Source organism: Peromyscus leucopus, chromosome 7, assembly GCF_004664715.2.
Source record: "Peromyscus leucopus breed LL Stock chromosome 7, UCI_PerLeu_2.1, whole genome shotgun sequence".
Classification (NCBI taxonomy): Eukaryota; Metazoa; Chordata; class Mammalia; order Rodentia; family Cricetidae; genus Peromyscus; species Peromyscus leucopus.
In genome coordinates, this window is record NC_051069.1 from 114,666,744 (window position 1) to 114,687,169 (window position 20,426).

General features: G+C 43.0%; 1 protein-coding gene across 7 annotated transcripts in view; it reads left to right on the forward strand.

Annotated features, from left to right (window-relative positions):
* Nf2 (neurofibromin 2) overlaps positions 1 to 20,426 on the forward strand; it is an 85,761-nt gene that overhangs the window by 16,875 nt on the left and 48,460 nt on the right. For all 7 annotated transcript variants that reach the window (XM_028870640.2, XM_028870639.2, XM_028870642.2 and 4 more), the window contains exons 2-4: positions 15,586 to 15,711; positions 17,717 to 17,839; positions 19,887 to 19,970. In XM_028870640.2, coding sequence (XP_028726473.1) covers positions 15,586 to 15,711; positions 17,717 to 17,839; positions 19,887 to 19,970 — 333 coding nt within the window. The remainder of the gene's footprint in view (positions 1 to 15,585; positions 15,712 to 17,716; positions 17,840 to 19,886; positions 19,971 to 20,426) is intronic.

The window sequence follows — 20,426 nt, forward strand, 5'->3', positions numbered from 1 at the left end:
TTTATTGTGTTGGAGATGGAATCTATGGCCATAGGCAAGCCCTCTTTCACTGAGGGACATCTCCAGGTCTTAAAGCGGCCTGTTCACGGGCACCACTAGGTGGCGACAGAGCACAGTATTTTCTAAGTCACTGGGCTTTTTTCCTCTGGCTCTTTAACTCCAATTCCCATTTTTCTCCTTTGCCAAATTTGGGCTTAGATTTGGGAAATTCACAGAAAGTCTTTGTTCATTTTGTTGCTTATGGTCATCTGGTTTCAGTAGTTTGTTCGTTTGACTTTCAGATAAAACTGAATCTAGAGTAATTGCAGAATTTATCTGGACTGATCTATGGTTTTAAATTCCTCAGCAGTGCCTTTATCTACTCTCTTACTCTTGTTGATTCTCAGATTAAGTCAGTCTCATAAATATGCTTTTTTTTTTTTTTTTGGTTTTTCGAGACAGGGTTTCTCTGTGTAGCTTTGCGCCTTTCCTGGAGCTCACTTGGTAGCCCAGGCTGGCCTCGAACTCACAGAGATCCGCCTGGCTCTGCCTCCCGAGTGCTGGGATTAAAGGCGTGCGCCACCACCGCCCGGCTCATAAATATGCTTTTTAAAAAGTCTTCTGACCTCAGTAGTTCTTATCCATCCACAGAACTTTTTACTAATTCTACCCACTCCTGTAACTTCCTGTTTCTTCAGTGTTGACAAAGTCAGTGTTAAATCTTAAACAGAATGTTTATTTTATCTATCTATCTATCTATCTATCTATCTATCTATCTATCTATCTATCTATCTACTTTTTGAGACAGGGTTTCTCTGTGTAGTTTTGGTGCCTGTCCTGGATCTCACTCTGTAGATCCACCTGGCTCTGCCTCCCGAGTGCTGGGATCAAAGGTGTGCGTCACCACTGCCCGGCAGAATGTTTATATTTTCTGGAGGTTTCTGAGGAGGGAATGCTGGGATTGGACCCATGCCTACCTAGCTTGTGCTTTACTACTGAGTTTGTCCCCAGGACCGCTGAGAGGTTGGTTTGTTTAGGCACTAGAGATTGAACCCAGGACCTTGGGTGTGCTAGGTAAGTGCTCTACCACTGAGCTGTATCTCTAGTCCATTATTTATTTATTTTACTTTTTATTGGGAGACAAAGGTGTCAATAGGTTGTCCAAGATAGCCTTAAACTTATAATCTTCCTGCCTCAGACTCCCAGAATATATGGAATCGTAAGCCTTTGTTACTGGGTCTGGTTTAGGAGCTTTAAAAAAAAAAATCCAAGACATAAATAATCATTTAAATAATATTCTGCCGTGGGTTGTATTTGATAATCTGCTGCTAGTTTTGCCTAATTTTGAGGCTTGAAATTTAGTGTTCTTGGATCTGGAGAGATGTTTCTGTGGTTAGGAGTGCTGGCTACCCTTCCAGAGGACTCTGATTTAATTCCCAGCAGCCACATGGCGGTTTTCAACCATCTCTAACTCCAGTTCCCAGGGATCTGGTGCACCAGGATTGCATGCAGGCAAAACATCTTTTCTCCCCCTCCCTCCCCCTCCCTCCCCCTCCCTCCCCTCAGACAAAGTTTCTCTGTATAACAGCTCTGTCTATCCTGGAACTTGATTTGTAGACCAGTCCGGCTTCAAACTCACAGAGATCTGCCTGACTTGCCTCCCCAGTGCTGGGATTAAAGGTGCACACCACCACTGCCTGTCTTTTCTTTTCTTTTTTCATCTTCAGGGGAGAGCTTGAACAATACACATAATTTTTGTTTTGCTTTTATTTTGTTTTTTCGAGACAGGGTTTCTGTGTGTAACAGCTCTTAGCTGTCTTGGAACTCTCTCTGTAGACCAGGCTGGCCCCAAACTCAGAAATTTGCCTGCCCCTGCCTTCCAAACTTTTTTAAAATTAAATTTAATGTAAAAAATTCAGCTTTGTTGCCTTTTTTTCTGTTTATTTTTTGAGACAATCTGTGAATAGCTCAGGCTGGCTTCAAATTCAGCTATCCTCTTACCTCAGGCTACTGAGTACTGGGATAAAGGCATCAGCCACCACTTCTGACTTAGCCTCATGTCTTATCCCTACCAAACAATCCTTACTATTGTTTCGGAGAATTGTTAGTTTTGGTATGTCAAGTATTGTAATAATTGCTAATTGCATATTATCCACAGCATGCTATTTGCTAAAATCTTACTTTTCAGCAGTATTTATAATTACCATTTTTTTTTTTGCATTAGAGAGTTCATAATACATCTATGCAATCAACTTTTTTCTTTTAAGAACATGTCTCATGTATCCCAGGCTGGCCTTGATCTCATAATGTAGCAAAGGTTGGTTTGAACTCTTGATCCGATTGTCTGTACTTCCCAAGTGCTGGGATTACAGGTGTACAACACTATTCTGGCTGCATAGTCCACTTATGATTGTGAGGCATAAGGACCATACTAGCAGAACCCAGAATAAGGGAAAACATTGTACAAAGTACACATAAATAAAGGATTAAGTATTAGTTATATTCCTAGAAATGATTTTAAGATAACAGAATGGGTTGTTAAAGGATGGACAGAAAATTGCTACAGCAATGAAAAAAAGTACTGTATGATTTATACAAACCAGCTCAAGCTCATGGACTCCGAAGGTGACCACTTGATGACGCAGAAGAGCCCCGAGGAGGTTAAGTGACTTACCCAGCACAGCAGGTTGAGGTGCTTATGGCTCTTTGACAGAGCTGTGATTGCTCTCATGTTGTGAGCTAAATTCCGCAGATAGCTAGGTCTTCTTGGCTTTTGGAGGACAGACTCTATCTTGCTTTTCTAATACTGTAATTGTTTCTTTTTTGCTTTGTCATCTATCAGCTGACTTTGAAACAAGTACATCCTCTTTGCTCTAGCACAAATCTGGAGGTTACACAGGACATGGGGGAAATAAGGATGAAAACACTGGGGCTTGCCTGACCTGTGGTTCTCTGAAGTCTCAGGCTTGTTCCTGGTGCTTGACGGAGGGTCTGCAACATTGATCTCTTCTCTGGATTCACTGTTGGTCCCATAGTCACTCTCCACTTCAGTAAGGAAGATGCCAGAAGCTGCAATCATCGGGATGTTTGCTCTCTAAAAAACAGCAGCTTATTTTGCTTTGAAAGGCTCAACCAGAGTTTGAAACCTCCATTTGGTGGCTTCCCAAAGTGCTGGGATTTCTTTCTTCCTAGTGTCTTTTGTTCTGTGGAAAATTTTCTTCTTTGGTTCTTTGAGGTTTAGATTTCTTTGCCAAGATATTTTTAGAATCAGTATGTGTCACCAAAGGGGGAAATATGTATCTTAAGGCCTAGTTATGCAATTAGAATTTTAATAAGGAGTGTCATAAATTCTTGCTTCATTGCAATCATTACTTAGGAGTGTTCTACTCAGAAGCCTCGTCTAGTTATCATCATCATTATCATCAGCATCCCCAGCCAACCACAAGCACTTAGTGGAGTGGCCACAGATTGTGCAGCACTTGCCTGTATTCCGAGAGACTTTGTGTGTGTGTGTGTGTGTGTGTGTGTGTGTGTGTGTGTGTGTGTCCGTGTGTATGTGTCCGTGTCCCCGTCCATCCTTAGCTTCAAGGAATGGTGATCTGTAGCATTGGAGAAAAGACAGGAATCTTGGGGAAGATAAACTCAGTTTTCCATAGACGTGAAGTACATACTGATTCTTGCATGATATTGGGTGAATAGTGAGGTGTTGAAGGAATAGTTCTTAGAAAGGTCTAGAAGCACGTACCTCTGCTGAGTGTGTAGGCTGAGTGGTAATAAGGTCGGGTAATTGGTTGAAGGAGAGAAGAAGCAATTGGTGGAAAGCCTTGAAACTAATAATTTATATAGATTGGGCACAATAACAGAGATGATTGGAGGACTGGCAGGGGAAAATTAATTGCTGTAGTTGATTATGGCAGAAACTGACAGGCAGGAGATTGGAGGATTTTTTAAATTATTTTTTTTCTGTAAAGAAGAAGCTTCAGCTTGTGATGAGACGAATAGAATTTTCTGCTATGTTCTTGTTTCTATTTAGAGAATCCCTTTTCCCTATGCTGAGCTATGCTGAGCAGTAATGCCCACATGCAAGGAAGGGGTGTATCCCTTAATTGCAAGACCAAAAGGCTGGCTGATTTTGCAGTTTAAGTTCAAGAGATAGAAAAGCCTGCTTTGCTGGTATAGTCTTACTCCTTGCTTTTTAAATTTTCTTTGATTAGTCAGATTTTAATGGAGTTCATTATTCACTTACTGCACAGCAAAGTTATGTATATAAATGTTTGGGAGCAGGTTGCTGGAGATTGAATATACTAGGGAAATGTTATGCCACTGAGTTGCATTCCCAGCCCCTAATAACTCTTTCCATTGTGTTTTTTGTTTGTTTTGGCATTTGATTTTTTGAGACAGTAGTTTTGGTCAACCTATAACCTGCTATGTAGAACAAATAGGCTTTGAATTTTTGGTAATCTTTCTGCCTCTACCTCACAAGAATTACAGGGAAATATTTGATCTCTCTCTCCCTGCCCACCCACCCCCTGTGAGTGAGTGAGTGAGTGAGTGAGTGAGTGAGTAAGAGTGTGTGTGTGTGTGTGTGTGTGTGTGTGTGTGTGTGTGTGTTTGTGTTCTGGCCTGAAACACTATGTAGACCAGGCTGGCCTCAAGCTCACAAAGATCTGCCTGGCTTTCTGCCTCCATATACTGAGATTAAAGTTGTGTGCCAACATGCCTGTCAATATCTCCTTTTTCAAAACATGTCAATAAATAAAAGTTGTATTTAGGTTTGAATCTTTTATACAAACATCTTAAATTCACAAGTCTTCTGTAAATTTGTTCTCATAGACCAGCTATGACTACAAATATCAGTTGTGGATAAACGTTGAGCAGGGAAATCTCAGTCATCTTGAATTTTTGAATAATAGTACTCATGGGGCACAGGCCCTGAGCCAGGGAAGCACAGTCCTTCTGTCCCTCTGTCTGCAAGGAATCTGACCTCTCTACAGTTTTGATGGCAAATGCCGGAGCAGCTTGTGAGGTAATTAGAAGGCTCTGATAAGCAAAGGGGTTCTCTGGTCCTCCTTCTCTTCCTTTTTGGAATCAACAGTCAGCCACCACTACTGGGGAGCCGCTGGTTGAGGGCCTACCTCCATCTCTGAGAGAAGCCTCTGTCTTGGCTCTTTTCAGTAGTGAGTTGTGTGTAAAGCCGAAGTTTTTCTGTGGGCTCTACTTCTTAGGCATTTTACATCTAGCATTAGAGTTGGGCTTATTTTCTTCAAGAGAGTGAACCTTGTCTTGCTGTGGCCTTTCCCCAGCCTGTGGCCAGTTTTCTCTCACCCAGCAATGTACTGTCAGCATGTACAAGGAGTTTGATTGTGAGAGACTGCATGGTGCTACCAAAAAAAAAAAATGTATTGTGAAGATGGGCAAAGTCAAAAAACAACTGGCATTTTCAGGACTTCATGTAACCCTGGCCAACTGGTAAGATGGCTGTCCAAGCTAATAGACTCCAGTCAACCCCACAGGTTATTGGTGGCATTTGCTTCCTATAACAAAGTGCTGCATTCTAGCTGTTCCTGCGGTGGAGGGTAAGTGTTCAGTGCTATTTACTTAAAACATTCTAAAGTTGATAAATGACAAGTACTTCACTCTGGGTAAAGCTTGTAAATCTAGCCGCTATAAAAAAATAACAAGCTGACAGCACTTAGTCCTGTTTGTAAAGTTCATACGCATCTGTCTTTGATACAGGCACAATATAGATCCATGACATCACACTGCAGCCTGTTAAAGTAACAGGAAAGCAAGCACAGCCACAGAACCGAGCAGCTTCCAGAGGTCTGCCCTCCAGCCCCTTCTCTGCCTGAAGGGCACTTGGAGGACAGGGGGCCTGCAGAGGGATGCTTCCACCTAATGGAGGCTGGATTCCCACTCCTCCATACCTTTCTTCTTTCTGCAAATCACCCTCTTCCCTTCTGCAAAATGAACACCTGCCTCTTAGCCTCTCTCCTCTTCTCCAAGCTAAGACCAGGGAAGAGGGCTGCAGAAGGAAGTAGAACATTTGAATACTTTGGCCAGATGGAAAGAGATGGGTTTAAATGCTCACTTCATCAAAAACAGAGACAGTTCTGTCTTTGACAAATTGTTCAGAAAAGACTATAAACCTAACCAGAAAAAGCCTACAGATACCATGTACTACACAGCTGTCTCCTTGACTTGACTTGGGGCAGTAGGGATGAGGAATGGACAGGCTCTAAAGAAACAACCAACATACATAGAAAAGCTGCGGTTGGATGGGCTGTGTGTGCTCTGATGGAGCTGCACTAAGTGCAGCAAACTCTGCATGTTTACTGTGTGCAACACAGGGTTGCTGACTACTCTTGGGAGGAGGTGCCTGGAGACAAGAAGTCTCAGGCTGTCAGTATCCAGGAGGAAACTGCAGTTGCTAGGCTTGCACATGCTGCTCAATCATTTGTAAGCACTGGCTGTGGACTAGATGAAGGCTTTGCAATTCTAAGCCTCACCACAGTGGGAAGACTTTGCTAAACTCCAGTGGGTCTGAGGCATTGGTCCTCGACATGGGCATGGACATGTCAACAATATATACTCACTCAGGACTTCAGCCACTATTTACATATTCACTCAATTCAGGCTTCCTTGGCTCCCCACATACAGTGCTAGCCAGATGATTCAGTGGGTAGAGGTGCTTGATAACCTGAAATTTTTTTAAAGATTTATTAATTTTTATTGTGTGTGTATGCATGTTTTGCTTGCATGTGTTGTATGTGCACTGAATGTGTGTATGGTGTCCACAGAGCCAGAAAAGGGTGTCAGGATCTCTTGGACTTGGAGTTAAGGACAGTTGCGAACTGACATGTGATTGCTGATAACAGAACCTATATGCTCTGCGAAAGCAGCAAGTCCCCTGATGACCTGAATTTGATCTGCAGGATCCACAAGGTAGAAGGAGAGAACCAACTCCCTCATTTGTGTGCGCACACCCCGCCCCCTCCCCACCAATAAATGTAATTTTAAAGATTATTTTAAAGGTCTGTAGGGCCATCTTGTGCCATCAAGATGATTTGGCAGTTGCCACCAAGCATGATGACTTCAATTCAAAAGCTCTGTGACTCACTCACATGGTAGAAGGAGAGAAATAACTTTCACAAATTGTCCTCTGACCACATGCATTCACACACACATATACTCAAATAAAAATAGAACAAAAATGTTAAAGGTGTATCATAGTGTAAATGTAGGTCTGAAACCTAAGTGTCAGAAACACTTTTTTTTCCTTAGGCAAGATCTTGCTCCACAGTTCAGGGTAGCTCAGAATTTGTGTCCATTCTTCAAAGTGCCTCAATTAGAGGCTTGTGCCATCAAGGCCTGGCTAGGAACGTTTTAATAGGAAAATAAACAGACCCATCCCATTCATTCTGGCTTCTGTTCCTACAGATACTATTGTAGGGTGCATCTCTGCTTTGATCCAGTGCCTTACACAGCCTGATCTCAGACCTATTGTGCAGAATGAGAATTGTCACATGTACCAGGCCAAAGCTACATATTCAGTCCTGTATTGAACATTCAGTACTGCAGATTGAAAATCATACTGTTTGTCAGATCCTAGAAAAGTGCAGAGAACATTCCTTTACTTCGCAACAGCTTGGACCCAAGTGCAAACATGCTGTTCCTTCAGGCTGGCATGACCTTCCTCTTGTCAGCCTTCTCCCCACAAGACCCAGCTCAGCCAGTGTCTCCTCAGTGTAGCGCCTTTCACTAAAGTCAGGAGAACAACAGCCTGTTCCATTAGCAACTTAGTGGTTTGTTTTTCCTTATCCATTTACCTGTCTTCCCTGTCAGACACGCACAGGGGCCACGTGTTGTCCCAAATTCATCATTTATCTCCTGTGCTGAGCACAAAGACTAGGACATAGTGGGTGCTCAATAAATGTGTGTCAAATGACTGATAGGATGGTTAGCTCGATGAGAATTGATGGTGCCCTTTCCCATCTGTCATCCATCATCGTGGTACGAAGTGGGGCTGGGAGGGTTTAAGCAGCACCACTTGAGAACCAAGGCAGGGAGGCAGAGTGGGAATTAACAATAACTACCCCTTGTTTGTTCTGGGCCCAGCACTGTCTTAGCCTTTTTTAGTGTTTTAATTCACTTAATCCTTAGATCAATCTGTTGAGACAGGTTCTGTTCATTATCCTTGTTAAAGCATGAGGAAGTTCTATAACTTGCCCAAGGTCACACAGTAACAGTACTGAGATATACTGGCGGCAGATAACTCACTGTCATAGGTCAGTACCTATGCCTTTTGGGATGGTTCCTGGAAAGAAGCCCCGATATCTTGAGGTGTCCATTTTGTGTAATGATTAAACTTGCCTTCTGTGTGTCTAGAATGGAACCACTTTTGTTCCATTCTTAGGAGCCTGGAGAAAATAGTCACTAGATTATTTTCTGGGTTCTGTGTTTGGATGCCAGAAGTAGAATTAGACAGCTGACAAAACTATGTGTTTAGATGCTGGAGATTTTATTGTTGTTCTGTTGGTTTTTGAGACAGGGTCTCATTATGTAGTCTTGGCTGGACTGGAATTAACTATGTAGACCAGGCTGGCCTCAAACTCACAGGGATCCATCTGCCTCTGCCTCCCGAATGCTGGGATTAAAGTTGTGGGCTGCTCACCCAGTGCCTGTCCTGTAACACGAATCTTCAAAGGTCTTATTAATAGAAAACCCAGAGCCAGATATTGGCGTAAATTCTAAAAGATCAGAGAAGCAGAACAAGCCACAACCAACCTCACCTTGTCTACTCCTCAGCTGGTCTTGTTTCCTCAGACTGAAAGCCTCGGAGTCCTCACCTGAATGGATTGGATCTCCACTGAACTGTTTAAAAGCCTCTAGTTCCTGGTCCTCACACCTTATATACCTTTCTGCTTCCTGCCATCACTTCCTGGGATTAAAGGCGTGTGTCCTTCCCAAGCAAAGACATGAGATCTCAAATGCTGGAATTAAAGGTGTGTGCCACCATGCATGGCTCTGTTTCCTGTGTGGCCTTGAACTCACAGAGATCCAAATGGATCTCTGCCTCCGTAATGCTAGGATTAAAGGAGTGTGCTACCATTGCTTGACTTCTATGTTTAATACAGTGGCTGTTCTGTTCTCTGATCCCAGATAAGTTTATTAGGGTGCACAATATATTGGGGGACACAATAGATCACCACACTGTCCCTTGTTTTGTTTTTTGAGAGAGTCTTACTATATAACTCAGGCTGACATTGAACTTCTCATTCATCCTGCTTCATGTTAGGATTACAGGTGTGTGCCACCATGTGTGGCCATAATTTGGTTCTCGAGTTTTTTCATGTGTGTGTGTGTGTGTGTGTGTGTGTGTGTGTGAGAGAGAGAGAGAGAGAGAGAGAGAGAGAGAGAGAGAGTGCACTTGTGTGAGCTCATGTGTAGCTGTGAGAGAGAGAGAGAGAGAGAGAGAGAGAGAGAGAGAGAGCGCACTTGTGTGAGCTCATGTGTAGCTGTGTAGATCAGAGAAATTTAGAAAAGTGCAAAGAACATTTCTTTTATAACTGCTTGGACCCAAGTGCAGACATGCTGTTCCTTCAGGCTGTCATGACTTTCCTTTTGTCAGCCTTCTCCACAAGACCCAGCTCAGCCAATGTCTCCTCACTGTAGTCCCTTTCCCCAGGTCTCCTAGGCTCACGTGTGCTGAGAAAATGGGAGATTTCTTTTCCACCGATGGGTCCTGAGGATCAAACTCAGGTAGTCAGTCTTGGTGGCAGGGTGCCTTTACCTTTAAACCATGTCACAGGCTCAGTTTGGTTCCTTTGTAAATTCAGACATATTTCCCAATCAAACTAAAATATTTCAATTCCCCTAGACCTTTGCATACAGTATTCTCTCTGCCTGCAACACCTCTCCTACAGTCTCCTCCAAACCCAATCTTCACTTGGCTTCTCTTTTCCACCAGGAGACAATTTAGATGTCATTTCTGTGAGAAGGGGGCTTGCTTTCTTAGGAGTTCCCACAGTTCCTGGGTATCCTTGTCGTAACACAAGTGTTTCCATGCTGAAACCCTCACCTGTGATGATCATCTGTTCTTGGCTGACTTCTATTCAAAACCTATAAAAGTGAAGACTTGTCCCTTGTCCCCCAGTGAGCCCCCTGTGCCTTGGTCTGTACTTGAACACAGTGTGTATTCACTAACTGTGCTCTAAGCCTCTGAGCCTTGGGTTTTACTGAATTTTTTTTTTTCATACAATATGAATTTTTGGGGTTTTTGTTTGTTTTGTTGGTTTTTCAAGACAGGATTTCTCTGTGTAACAGCTCTATGTCCTGGAACTAGCTCTGTAGACCAGGCTGACCTTGAACTCAGAGATCAGCCTGCCTCTGCTTCCCAAGTGCTGGGACTAAAGGCATGCGCCACCACTGCCTTGGGTTTTAAAGTCATCTAGTCAGTGAGATTAGATAGCTGCTGAGTGTGTCTTGTGTACTCTGTATACTCTCCATTGGTCACTGGGGATGATGACTAATGCTGGTTCTAGTTAGAAGTGCCTACAGTCTAGAAAGACCTTCGGATGACAATGAGTCACTTCAAAGCATCAAATTAACATAGAACAATCGTGGTCAGGCAAGCCATCTTGTACCAAGAAAGCCCAGCCTCCCTTCCACAGGAACTTGAGAACTCTCTAGAGCACCCATGGCCAACAGTTCTTGTTTATATAGAAGCAGAAACTCAAATAAGGAAGACAAAGAAAGCCTCATGCATTTGAGGAAGAACATGTTGGAAAGCATAACTTTTTATAGGTAACACGTGGAGATTAAATTTAACCCAACAGAAAGCTTCTGATTTTTTGTTTCTTTGATTGTTTTTTTTTTAATAATTTATTTAACTTTATTTTATGTGCATTTATTTTAGGTGTCAGATCCCCTAGAACTGGAGTTACAGTTGTGAGCTGCCATGTGGGTGCTGGGAATTGAACCCGGGTCCTCTGGAAGAGTAGATAGTGCTCTTAACCTCTGAGCCATTTCTCCAGCCCTGATTGTTGGTTTTTTTGCTTGCTTGTTTGGTTGGTTGGTTTTTGAATCTCTCTGTATAGACAAAGCTGGCCCCCTGCCTCAACCTCGCAAGTGCTAGGATTCCAGGTATAAGGCCAACATGTTTGGTCAAAAAACTTATTAATTGCTTAAAGACAGAGACAAATGTTTTCTTTTGTTTTGGAATGAGGTCCCACTGTATTATGTAGGGTTATCATGGACTCCTAGGCGAACCAATCTTCCTGTCTCACCTTAGAATGTTGTATTTTATAAGTGAAGGTCTTTAGGTCTTTTAAAAAATACTTACATTTATTTACTTTGTGTCTGTGGGGGGCACATATATGAAGGTCAGAGGATGACCTGTTGTGGGGGTCAGCTCTCTCCTACCACGTGGGTCCCAGAGAGTGAACTTGGGTTCCTAGACTTCTTTGTGGCATATGCAGCCGAGCCAGCTCTCCAGCTCAGAGGGCTGGAAGCTTAAATATATTTAGGCCATCTCTACTTTGCTTCCTTCCTTCCCTCCTCCTCCTCTTTTTTTTTTTTTTTTAAATTGAGACAGGGTAGACTTGGTTGACCTGGAACTTACTATCTATCTAGACCAGGCTAGTCTTGAACTCACAGAGATCTGCCTGCCTCTGCCTCCTGAGTGCTGAGATTAAAGGCGTGCGCCACCAGGCCACTTGCTTTCTTTGGTTTAACTAATCTTGTCTAAAACTTAATTGCTCATCTGTTTTCGCCAAACCTGCTGCTTTTTCTGTATTTCTTCTCTTTTTAGTGGGATACCAGGTGCTCAAGCTGGAAACGCAGGTCGGTGTCCTTGAGCTTTTCTCCCTCTAGCCTGTTCAAGTGCTGCTTCTGGGCCTGCCTCCTTCCGCTTCCCAGCCTCTCTCTCCCTCGCCATCTTGATGACAGGAGGGGGTCATCTGCTCTGTGCTCTTGTCTGTCCTGCAACTGTTCTTTCCCTGAAACTTATTCTCCACCCTGGTGGCAGAAGTCCTCAAAGGCTAAGGCTGTCTGCTGAAGCGAGCCGCCTGCTCCAGCCTCCAGTGTCGTCCCACCACCCCACTCCAGAGGTTGGCTGTCAGTGCCGGTCACAGCACATAGACTTGCAGGTCCCTGGAGTGATCATGGTGTTTTGTTTTTGTTTCTAAGATAGTGTTCCTTCCCTCCATCACTGAACCTTTACTTGTTCTTCAAGTCTCCTCTGACCTGAGTTCTTGTCTTTTTCTCCCACAGACACCCTGCTTTCGCCATTGTATAGCTTCAGTGTGTGACACTTGGTATGCTCTACAGTACTTGTTGGAAAACGGGCTCTGTCCACAGAGAGCTGTGAATGAGCTGTGTCTGACTCTTCTCAGAGGGTTCTGTTTCAGTATTGGTCACTTACTGGCCAAGGTAAAAAGATCTGATGATCACAGAACTGGAAAAGGGTGTTTGTGAGACAAGGGGTTTGCCTGCCTTGGATCACCATGAAAAAACAGACCAATGTTTATTTTGATAGACTGCCAAATAATTGGTGACTCAGTTTACTTAGTTTTACAAAAAGAGCATGGATTCACTGAGGCTCATTTCCAGCTCCAATAGTCAATGATTCTTTGCACCAATGTTAGGTATAAGTAGGGAAAATAATGTAAGTAGGGCATTCTGGATTGTTCTGAGAATTGTTTCTTCACTTTATTGCAAGCTCCATGGGACAGTGACATTGTCTTTTGCAGTTAACAAAAAGTAGGCTTGCATTTTAAAAACGAAGAAATAGAAGGGTCCAGGAAAGCTGCGATAACACAGTATTATGTTGAGGTTTTCAGCTCCCCAGTGTGAAGCTCACTCATTGTCCCTTGGGAGCTTTCCTTCCAGGTCTACTCACCCTGCTTGCTGACAGCCCTTTGTGCCAAGGCCTGACCTGACTGTGGCTGTGAGTTATGGTGGATTGGGAGTGATGTCCTGATCCTCTTGGCCCTCAGATGTTTAACTTCTCCAAGTTAATGCCTGTTCTTTAGTGGCACATTATCTTGTGGCAAGGTAGGCATTTATAATTTATATACTGTGTGCTGCTTAAAATAGAGACAAGAGGAGAATCGGCATCCTGAAGCTTCCAGTTCTTCAAAATCACATTTCTTCAGTTAAGTCTGCCTGTAGGAATTAAGACCTTCAAAGAATTAAAAAACCCTGTCTCCAGTTGTCAAATGGGTGTGCTTATTATCTAGCCTTATAAAAGGGAGAAAGCAACTATATTTTTAAAATAAACCTCAGTTTTTCCTACTCAAAAATCTCTAAAGATTTCTATCTTTGCCGTATTCCAGGGACCTGACTATAGTCAGAGGGTGTGGGGCCAAGGTTGCAGGACAGATAGGAGAAATGCCTTGCTTGGCAAAGGACCAAAGCCAATATGCCACTTGTGTGCTGTGATCTTGGTGTCCTACCGTTTGGGTTGCTGGCTCTGGCTGCAAACACAGAGAGAGATGGCTCTCCTGTTGAGTACCTGAAGAGGACTCTGTTCATTCACATCTATTGAAGCTAGGAGTATAGTTCAATGGTGGAATACTTGCCTAAGAAGTGCAAGACCCCAGTTTGATCCCTAATACTTGGGGTGGGGGAAGAGGTAAAGGGGTGGGCAAGATGGCTAGTGGGTAAAGGCACTAACTGTACAAGCCTGTCTACAAGAGTGATCCCCAGAGCCATATAAAGGTCTAAGGAGAGAACCAACTTCACCACATTGTCCTCTGAGCTCCACATATTCATGGCACACACCCAACACAAACATTGAGATCAACCTCTGGTTCCTCAGGATCCATTCACCTTGTTCATGTTTTTAATTTTATTTATTTATTGGAGGTGTGTGTGTAGTGTGAATGCAATGGTGTGTGGTTAGAGGGAGACAGGGTTTTTCTGTGTACCCCTGACTGTCCTGGAACTTGCTCTGTAGATCAGGCTGGCCTCAAACTTGGAGATCTTCCTGCCTCTGCTTCTGGCTTTTTTTTTTTTTTTTTTTTTTTTTAAAGTAGATGCTCACTGGGACCTGGGTTCCTTTATTAAGCTAGGCTGGTTGGCACCCCGCACCCTTCCAGTGCTGGGATTACAAGTATGGGCCACCACAACCAACTTCTTTTTGTGTGTGTGTGGGGGGGCTGTTTCAAGAAGGTTTCACTGTGTAGTGAACTCATTCTCTTGGAACTCATTCTGTAGACTAGGCTGGCCTCAAACTCACAGAGATCTGCTTCCTGAGTGCCAGAATTAAAGGTGTGTGCCACAGCTGCCGGGCTCACAACCAACTTTTTACATGAGTGCTGGGTTCAAACTCAGGTTCTCAGGCTTAAGTGTAAACAAACACTTTACTGAGCTGTCTCCCTGGAGAGTGGAGGTTTCCTAATGGGGGGGCGGGAGAAGAGCAGATACTTCTGTAATCAGGTGGCCTTATATTTCCCTTACATTTGCATCTCAGGATCACTCAAGCATATGTTTCATATGATGAAAACTGTATTCAAGTGTTTATTTGAATTTTTATTTGATATATGGAGTAGCTGGGGTGGTTTTCTGGCAAACAGTAGCTAAGAGGTTAATACAGGAAAAACCTAGTTGACTGAAAGCCACTAGATGGCAACATTTACTCAGCTGCCTTGCATCCTCTTTCCCTATGAAGATGTTTGAGCTTGCTTTTTCCAGCCACACCATTGATTTTTTTTTTTTTTTGAGACAGGGTTTCTCTGTGTAGCTTTGCGCCTTTCCTGGATCTCGTTCTGTGGACCAGGCTGGCCTCGAACTCACAGAGATCCGCCTGCCTCTGCCTTCCGAATGCTGGGATTAAAGGCGTGCGCCACCACCGCCCGGCTCTTTCCAGCTACACCATTGAATAGCAGAGAAAAAGAAAGAGTTAGCCGTGATTCAGGTGCTTTGGAAAGTGAGGCTATGAATAAACATGCCATAGTTAATTTGTATATTCGTTGCTTGGGTTTGGACACTGAGCATTTAGAATTGCTTGTTGTGCCTGTGGACAAGTTGCTTCTGTTTGGGCCCAACCAGGCATCCTGATAGAGACCTGCAACTGGCCTATTTGGTCTTTTCTTGTTCTGCTCTGCAATTTGTGGCTTACAACCATATATTTAATATTTTTCCTAGTAAAAGTAGTCTTTAAGTTAAAAAGAGAATACTTACCTTTTATCAAAAGGCAGTCATGACTTAAAAACAACAACAAACAAAAAACCCAGAACATCTCAAGGGAGTTAGTGTCTCACAAACTAGCCATCTTCCTGGGCTAATTTAGGAGGCTTGACTTTCCTAAATGAGGCTGCCTATTTACCAGGTTTCCTAAATTAGCAGCTTCGGGGATCCTGAGCTCTGTACGGAACTGTCCAAGGAGGTATTGTGTGTGCTCCGCAGCGACTGAGCCATTAAGCTCTAATTGGTATTTTCCCACTCATGGTTTTGTGTGGGAAGCTTTAAGATTATTTAGGAATTCAGTGGTGCTCATCAGACATTTTGGTGATAGTAGAGAGTGCTGACAACAGTTTTGTGTGTGAGCTGATTATGATTTTTGCTCACATCATCCTTCCCTGTTGGTTTGTTATATTGCAGATGAAATGGAAAGGGAAAGACCTGTTTGATTTGGTGTGTCGGACGCTGGGGCTTCGGGAAACCTGGTTTTTTGGACTGCAGTACACAATCAAGGACACCGTGGCTTGGCTCAAAATGGACAAGAAGGTTGGGCTCGATCTCCATGAAACCAGCGGGGGAGGCTTATGCTTTCTGGTTTTGGTTTTAGTTTCTGGTTTTTTTTTTTTTTTTTTTTTCCCCCTAAGCCTGCACTTAGCTTATTTGCTCATTGTTGGAGAATCACAAGGATATGGTAAAGAAGGGGGCACTTTTTAATATTAAGTCATGTATGTAGGAAACAGGTCCTACAGGCATTTCTGCTCTCCACAGACTCCCAGACAAGCAGGATTCACCAGGCCTAAACCTTGACCAGCTTTTCTGCCCGTTGTTACTTCCCTGTTTGCTTTTTGGGTTTAGTTTATTGAACCAATAGTCAAGTTTTAGGGATGGCATTACTATTATCTCTGTGTGCTTCAAAAAACAATAACCTCAACAATTTATGTCTTTGAGAGATTCTCCTGGGGCTCGTGTTCTTTTTTTATTTTTTAATAAGTCTTTGAGAACACCAAGACTTAATCATTAATGAAACCTAAGGAATAAAGAGCCTGAGATGAAAGAGCAATGCCCGTTTCCTCCTCAGGATTCTCTGGGGTTTCTTAATCATGTGAAATCTAGGTTTCTAGTAATTTGAGGTGGCTTGGGAAATGGCTATGGCTTAGGGAAGCTGCCCATTTATGGGTTCATATATTCACGCAAAGATATGCCTATCTATCACAGTGAAGACAGCTGGAGAACAGGGCCAAAAGACCCGAGTCCCAAAGTATAATTCTTTCGAGACAGGGTTTCTCTGTGTAGCTTTGGAGCCTGTCTTGAATCTCACTTTGTAGATCAGGCTGGCCTCGAACTCACAAAGATTCACCTGGATCTGCCTCCCGAGTGCTGGGATTAAAGGTGTGCACCACTACTGCCCGGCCCATGTCTAATTCTGACCCTAAATGGTGCTCCTGTCAATTGCCCCTGAAGTTATCTACTGCCTAACATGGCAACCAACAAGAGTCTCCTCTTACTAATGTTAAGTGAGATGTTCAAATTGTGTTCGCAACATGTATATGGTGATCTCTTTTGTGCTTAGAACTCCTTTGGTTGTCTGTTTCAATGGTCATTCCCAATTACTAGAAACTCTAAATGCCACAAAGAGCCAGTGCCGAGGAAGGCAACTAGATTAGACTTATTTTGAGTCCCTTGGGGACTGCTACTGGAATTTGGGCAAGCATATGGAGAGTTATATAGCAGACACAGCAAAGCTTTCTGTATCTTTTTATGATTCTCAGCAAAGTGAGTTTTAAATCATACCTGAATGTTAGCCAAATGGATATTAGATTGGGGGCATCAGGAGTCATAGAACCTGCTGCTCAAGGGAAATAAATTATGACACATGTTAATGGAGCCTGGTAGTATGTTTATGTCCTGAAATGAAATTCACTCTGGAGAGCAGATGTCCAAGCTTTTCAGGGGGTGGGTGGGATTGTTAGAAGATTAAAGACAGTGGTTTACTTACTGCACTGCAAGCATTTTGTGGCCATCTCGGAAAGATTCCAGGAACAAAGCATTGCCATGATGGCCATGTTTCACTTCTAGTATTCATAACATATAAATGATGTCACAAAAATCTAGTTTAAGCTATTTTCCAGTGGAACCTATTAGAGTGGGCAGTAAGAAAAAAGAATAAAGGAAGATGTTACTATTTCAGAAAAAAAACAACAACCTTTTAAATCTTCAGTCTTCCATAAAGGATAACGCCCAAGATCTTTGAGTTATACATTCTGGTTTGTTACTATTTTCCGTGGCTTTGAGAACACTGATGCTGTCACCGTAGCTCTGCTCACCCTTAGGGTTTATTGATTGGTTTAGTTCAGAACCCCCTGTGCGAAGTGGATATTATCTCCTGCTATGGATGGCTTTGTGAATGCTTCCAATTGTAGAAACACAGCCTTTGGGAAATGGGATGAATGCAACCGGGGAAGGGATTTATACCTTCCCTGCACAGCGTGCTTTGATGGTAGTCCATGAAGAGGAACCAGCACAGCATGTCTTTTGCTCTGAAATTCTGCAGGTGTTGGATCATGATGTTTCGAAGGAAGAACCAGTTACCTTTCACTTCCTGGCCAAATTTTATCCTGAGAATGCTGAGGAGGAGCTAGTTCAAGAGATCACGCAACACTTATTTTTCTTACAGGTACACCGGCCCATGTTATCTCCCCCAGTTCTAAGAGGACCAATTTGAGTATGGTTGCAAAAGTAGCTCAGATGAACCCTTAGAGTTGGCAACAAATGCTTCTACACTGCAGAAAATGTTTTGCCTCCAAATAGTCAGTCCTTTGAGTTCAGGAATGGGGAAAAAAATCCTGAGAATAGAACTTTGCCCATGTGGTGAGAATTGATGTCAGATGAAGTTGCAGAGGTGTGATGATGAAGAATAGTAGAGGCAGTTACCCAATATATAAACCTCTGTGAACATACATCCCAGGTTCCTCTAGCTGACTTGAAAGTTCTCTGAGGTTATAAAGAAAAGCTTCAGAGGCTTAGCAGGAAGTTTCTTTCAAGTTCAAGATCTGCCATCATCAAGGCAGTTCTTTGGAATGGCAGTGACTCTTGGTCTGACCCATGCCGAAGGTATTTCAGACATCCCGTTCTGCACTACTCTGGGTGTATATTGTCATTTCCTCCTTCCCTGGAGTGCAAGCTCCTTAGAGACAGTCTCGTTGAATATGCAGTTGGTGTTCTTAAGTCATTCTTAACCAAACTGAAGAAGTTAGGCATTCCAGAAGTACATCTGTGATTTTTTACACAATCCTTGTAATATGAAGCCTCTGTGTATTGTGTTCATGATATAGTACGTGAAATAAGATATTACACTCCATATAATGCTGTGTTGTGTTGTGTTGTTAAGAGGTTCTCACTCCATAGATAAGGCTGGCCTTGAACTTGAGATCTTTTTGCTTCAGCCTCTGGAATGCTGGGATGTGTGTCCCATACCTGGCTAAATAGTTTATTTTACAAAGGAGTTCCACACATGTGTGCGTGTGTGCATGTGTGTGTGTTTTAGGTCAAAAGGTAGCCCTTTCAGATTTTTTGTGTTATGGCTTCTTTTCTCTTTGTAAAGAAACTAGGAGACTCGAAGGTTTCACTGTTTCAGAACATCTCAGCTTTCATTTTCTCTTAGTTTTAAAACCTGGGGGCCGGGGGTGGGGGTGGGGATAGTGTATGTGTGAATGAAGCCACATGAAGAGTCTTTGGGGCTTGGGGATGCAGCTGTCTATAGAATGCTTGCCTTGTATTTATGAAGCCTTGGGTTCCAACCCCAGTGCTGTGTAAACAGAGCATAGTGTACTTTTGTAATCCACAGGAGGATCAGAAGTTCAGAGTCATCTTTAGTTATGTAGAGAGTTCAAGACCACCTCAAGCTACATGAGGCCAGAATACCTTAGTACTATAGAAATGGCTTTCCTGTGAGTATCCCAGGCAGCACCTGTTCCCTGTGACTTTTGCTTGATCTTCCTTCATATTGTGATGTTAGATTGTTTTTGTGAGTAAGCAGGGCAACATTTACTAATAGGAATCTGTGAAAAGAGTTAGATTTGCTTAATGTACCCCCACTTCATGTGGTTCTCTTGTCCTTGTGTCTGGAACATCATACACTGCACCACTGTATGGAATTAGGTGCAATGAGATATGTTAATTCAACATTATAGCTTAGGAATTGTATTTCCTGAACCTCATGTGTACTTAAAAGTTGAATCGATCAAATTTTATTACTTCCTTTTTCCTTAGAGCAGCACATTGGAAGTAATGACTTTTTCTACAGTCATAATTCAGTGGCCTTGATGACTTTTGTCTTGTATGAAGATTTGAAAGTAGACTCCATCTCCTCTAGTACTGTGAGTGCTCCACAGGGGCCACGACTGGGACAGAGTGCAGCTACCCTTAGTCATCGCCCCGTCAGTGTCTGCTGTAATCAAGCAGATCCTATTTACTCTTCAGCCTTGACTCTGAGGACAAGAGATGAGGGCTTTTGTGCAGCTATCTTACTGATAACTTCTCAGTGGCTGAACTCTCCACTGGTCTGCAACACTTTTTTTTAAGAAGTCCCCTTTGTCAGAAAATCATTAACAGGCTGCTCTGGCAGCCCTCGTTTGGAGTTCCCTGCAGCCGTCTGCCGTGACAGGCACCACTGCTGTCTTCCACACGTGCCATCTCATCTCTCTCACTCATTGCCCTTTCAGGTGAAGAAACAGATTTTGGATGAAAAGATCTACTGCCCTCCTGAGGCTTCAGTGCTCTTGGCTTCCTACGCTGTCCAGGCCAAGGTGGGTGCAAAGAAAGAAAAATGTATTCTTCCTCAACATTAACTTATTACAGCCTGCCTCCAGTCTTCCATTTCTTTGGATTTTGAGGACTTCAGAACAACTTGCCCCCAAAAATGAGATGTCATGAGAGTTGGGCATCTACCTTTGCTGCCTCAGCTTCTGTGTATTTTGTGTGTGTGTGTGTGTGTGTGTGTGTGTGTGTGTGTGTGTGTATGTGTTGTGTATACAAGTGACAAGCATATCATTCTAATGACTTACAATTCATTCTAAGTGAATTTATTCAAAAAGATGAATTTTCTGTGTAATCTCATTATGCACATGTGGTTCATTACATTCATCACATCAGCTTTGTTTTATTAGTCAGGAAAAGTACGTTTATGGTCTCTAATTATGATCAAATGAGGCCTTTAGGTCAGTAAGACCCAGATTCTCCAGCCAAACTTATCTTTCCAGAGG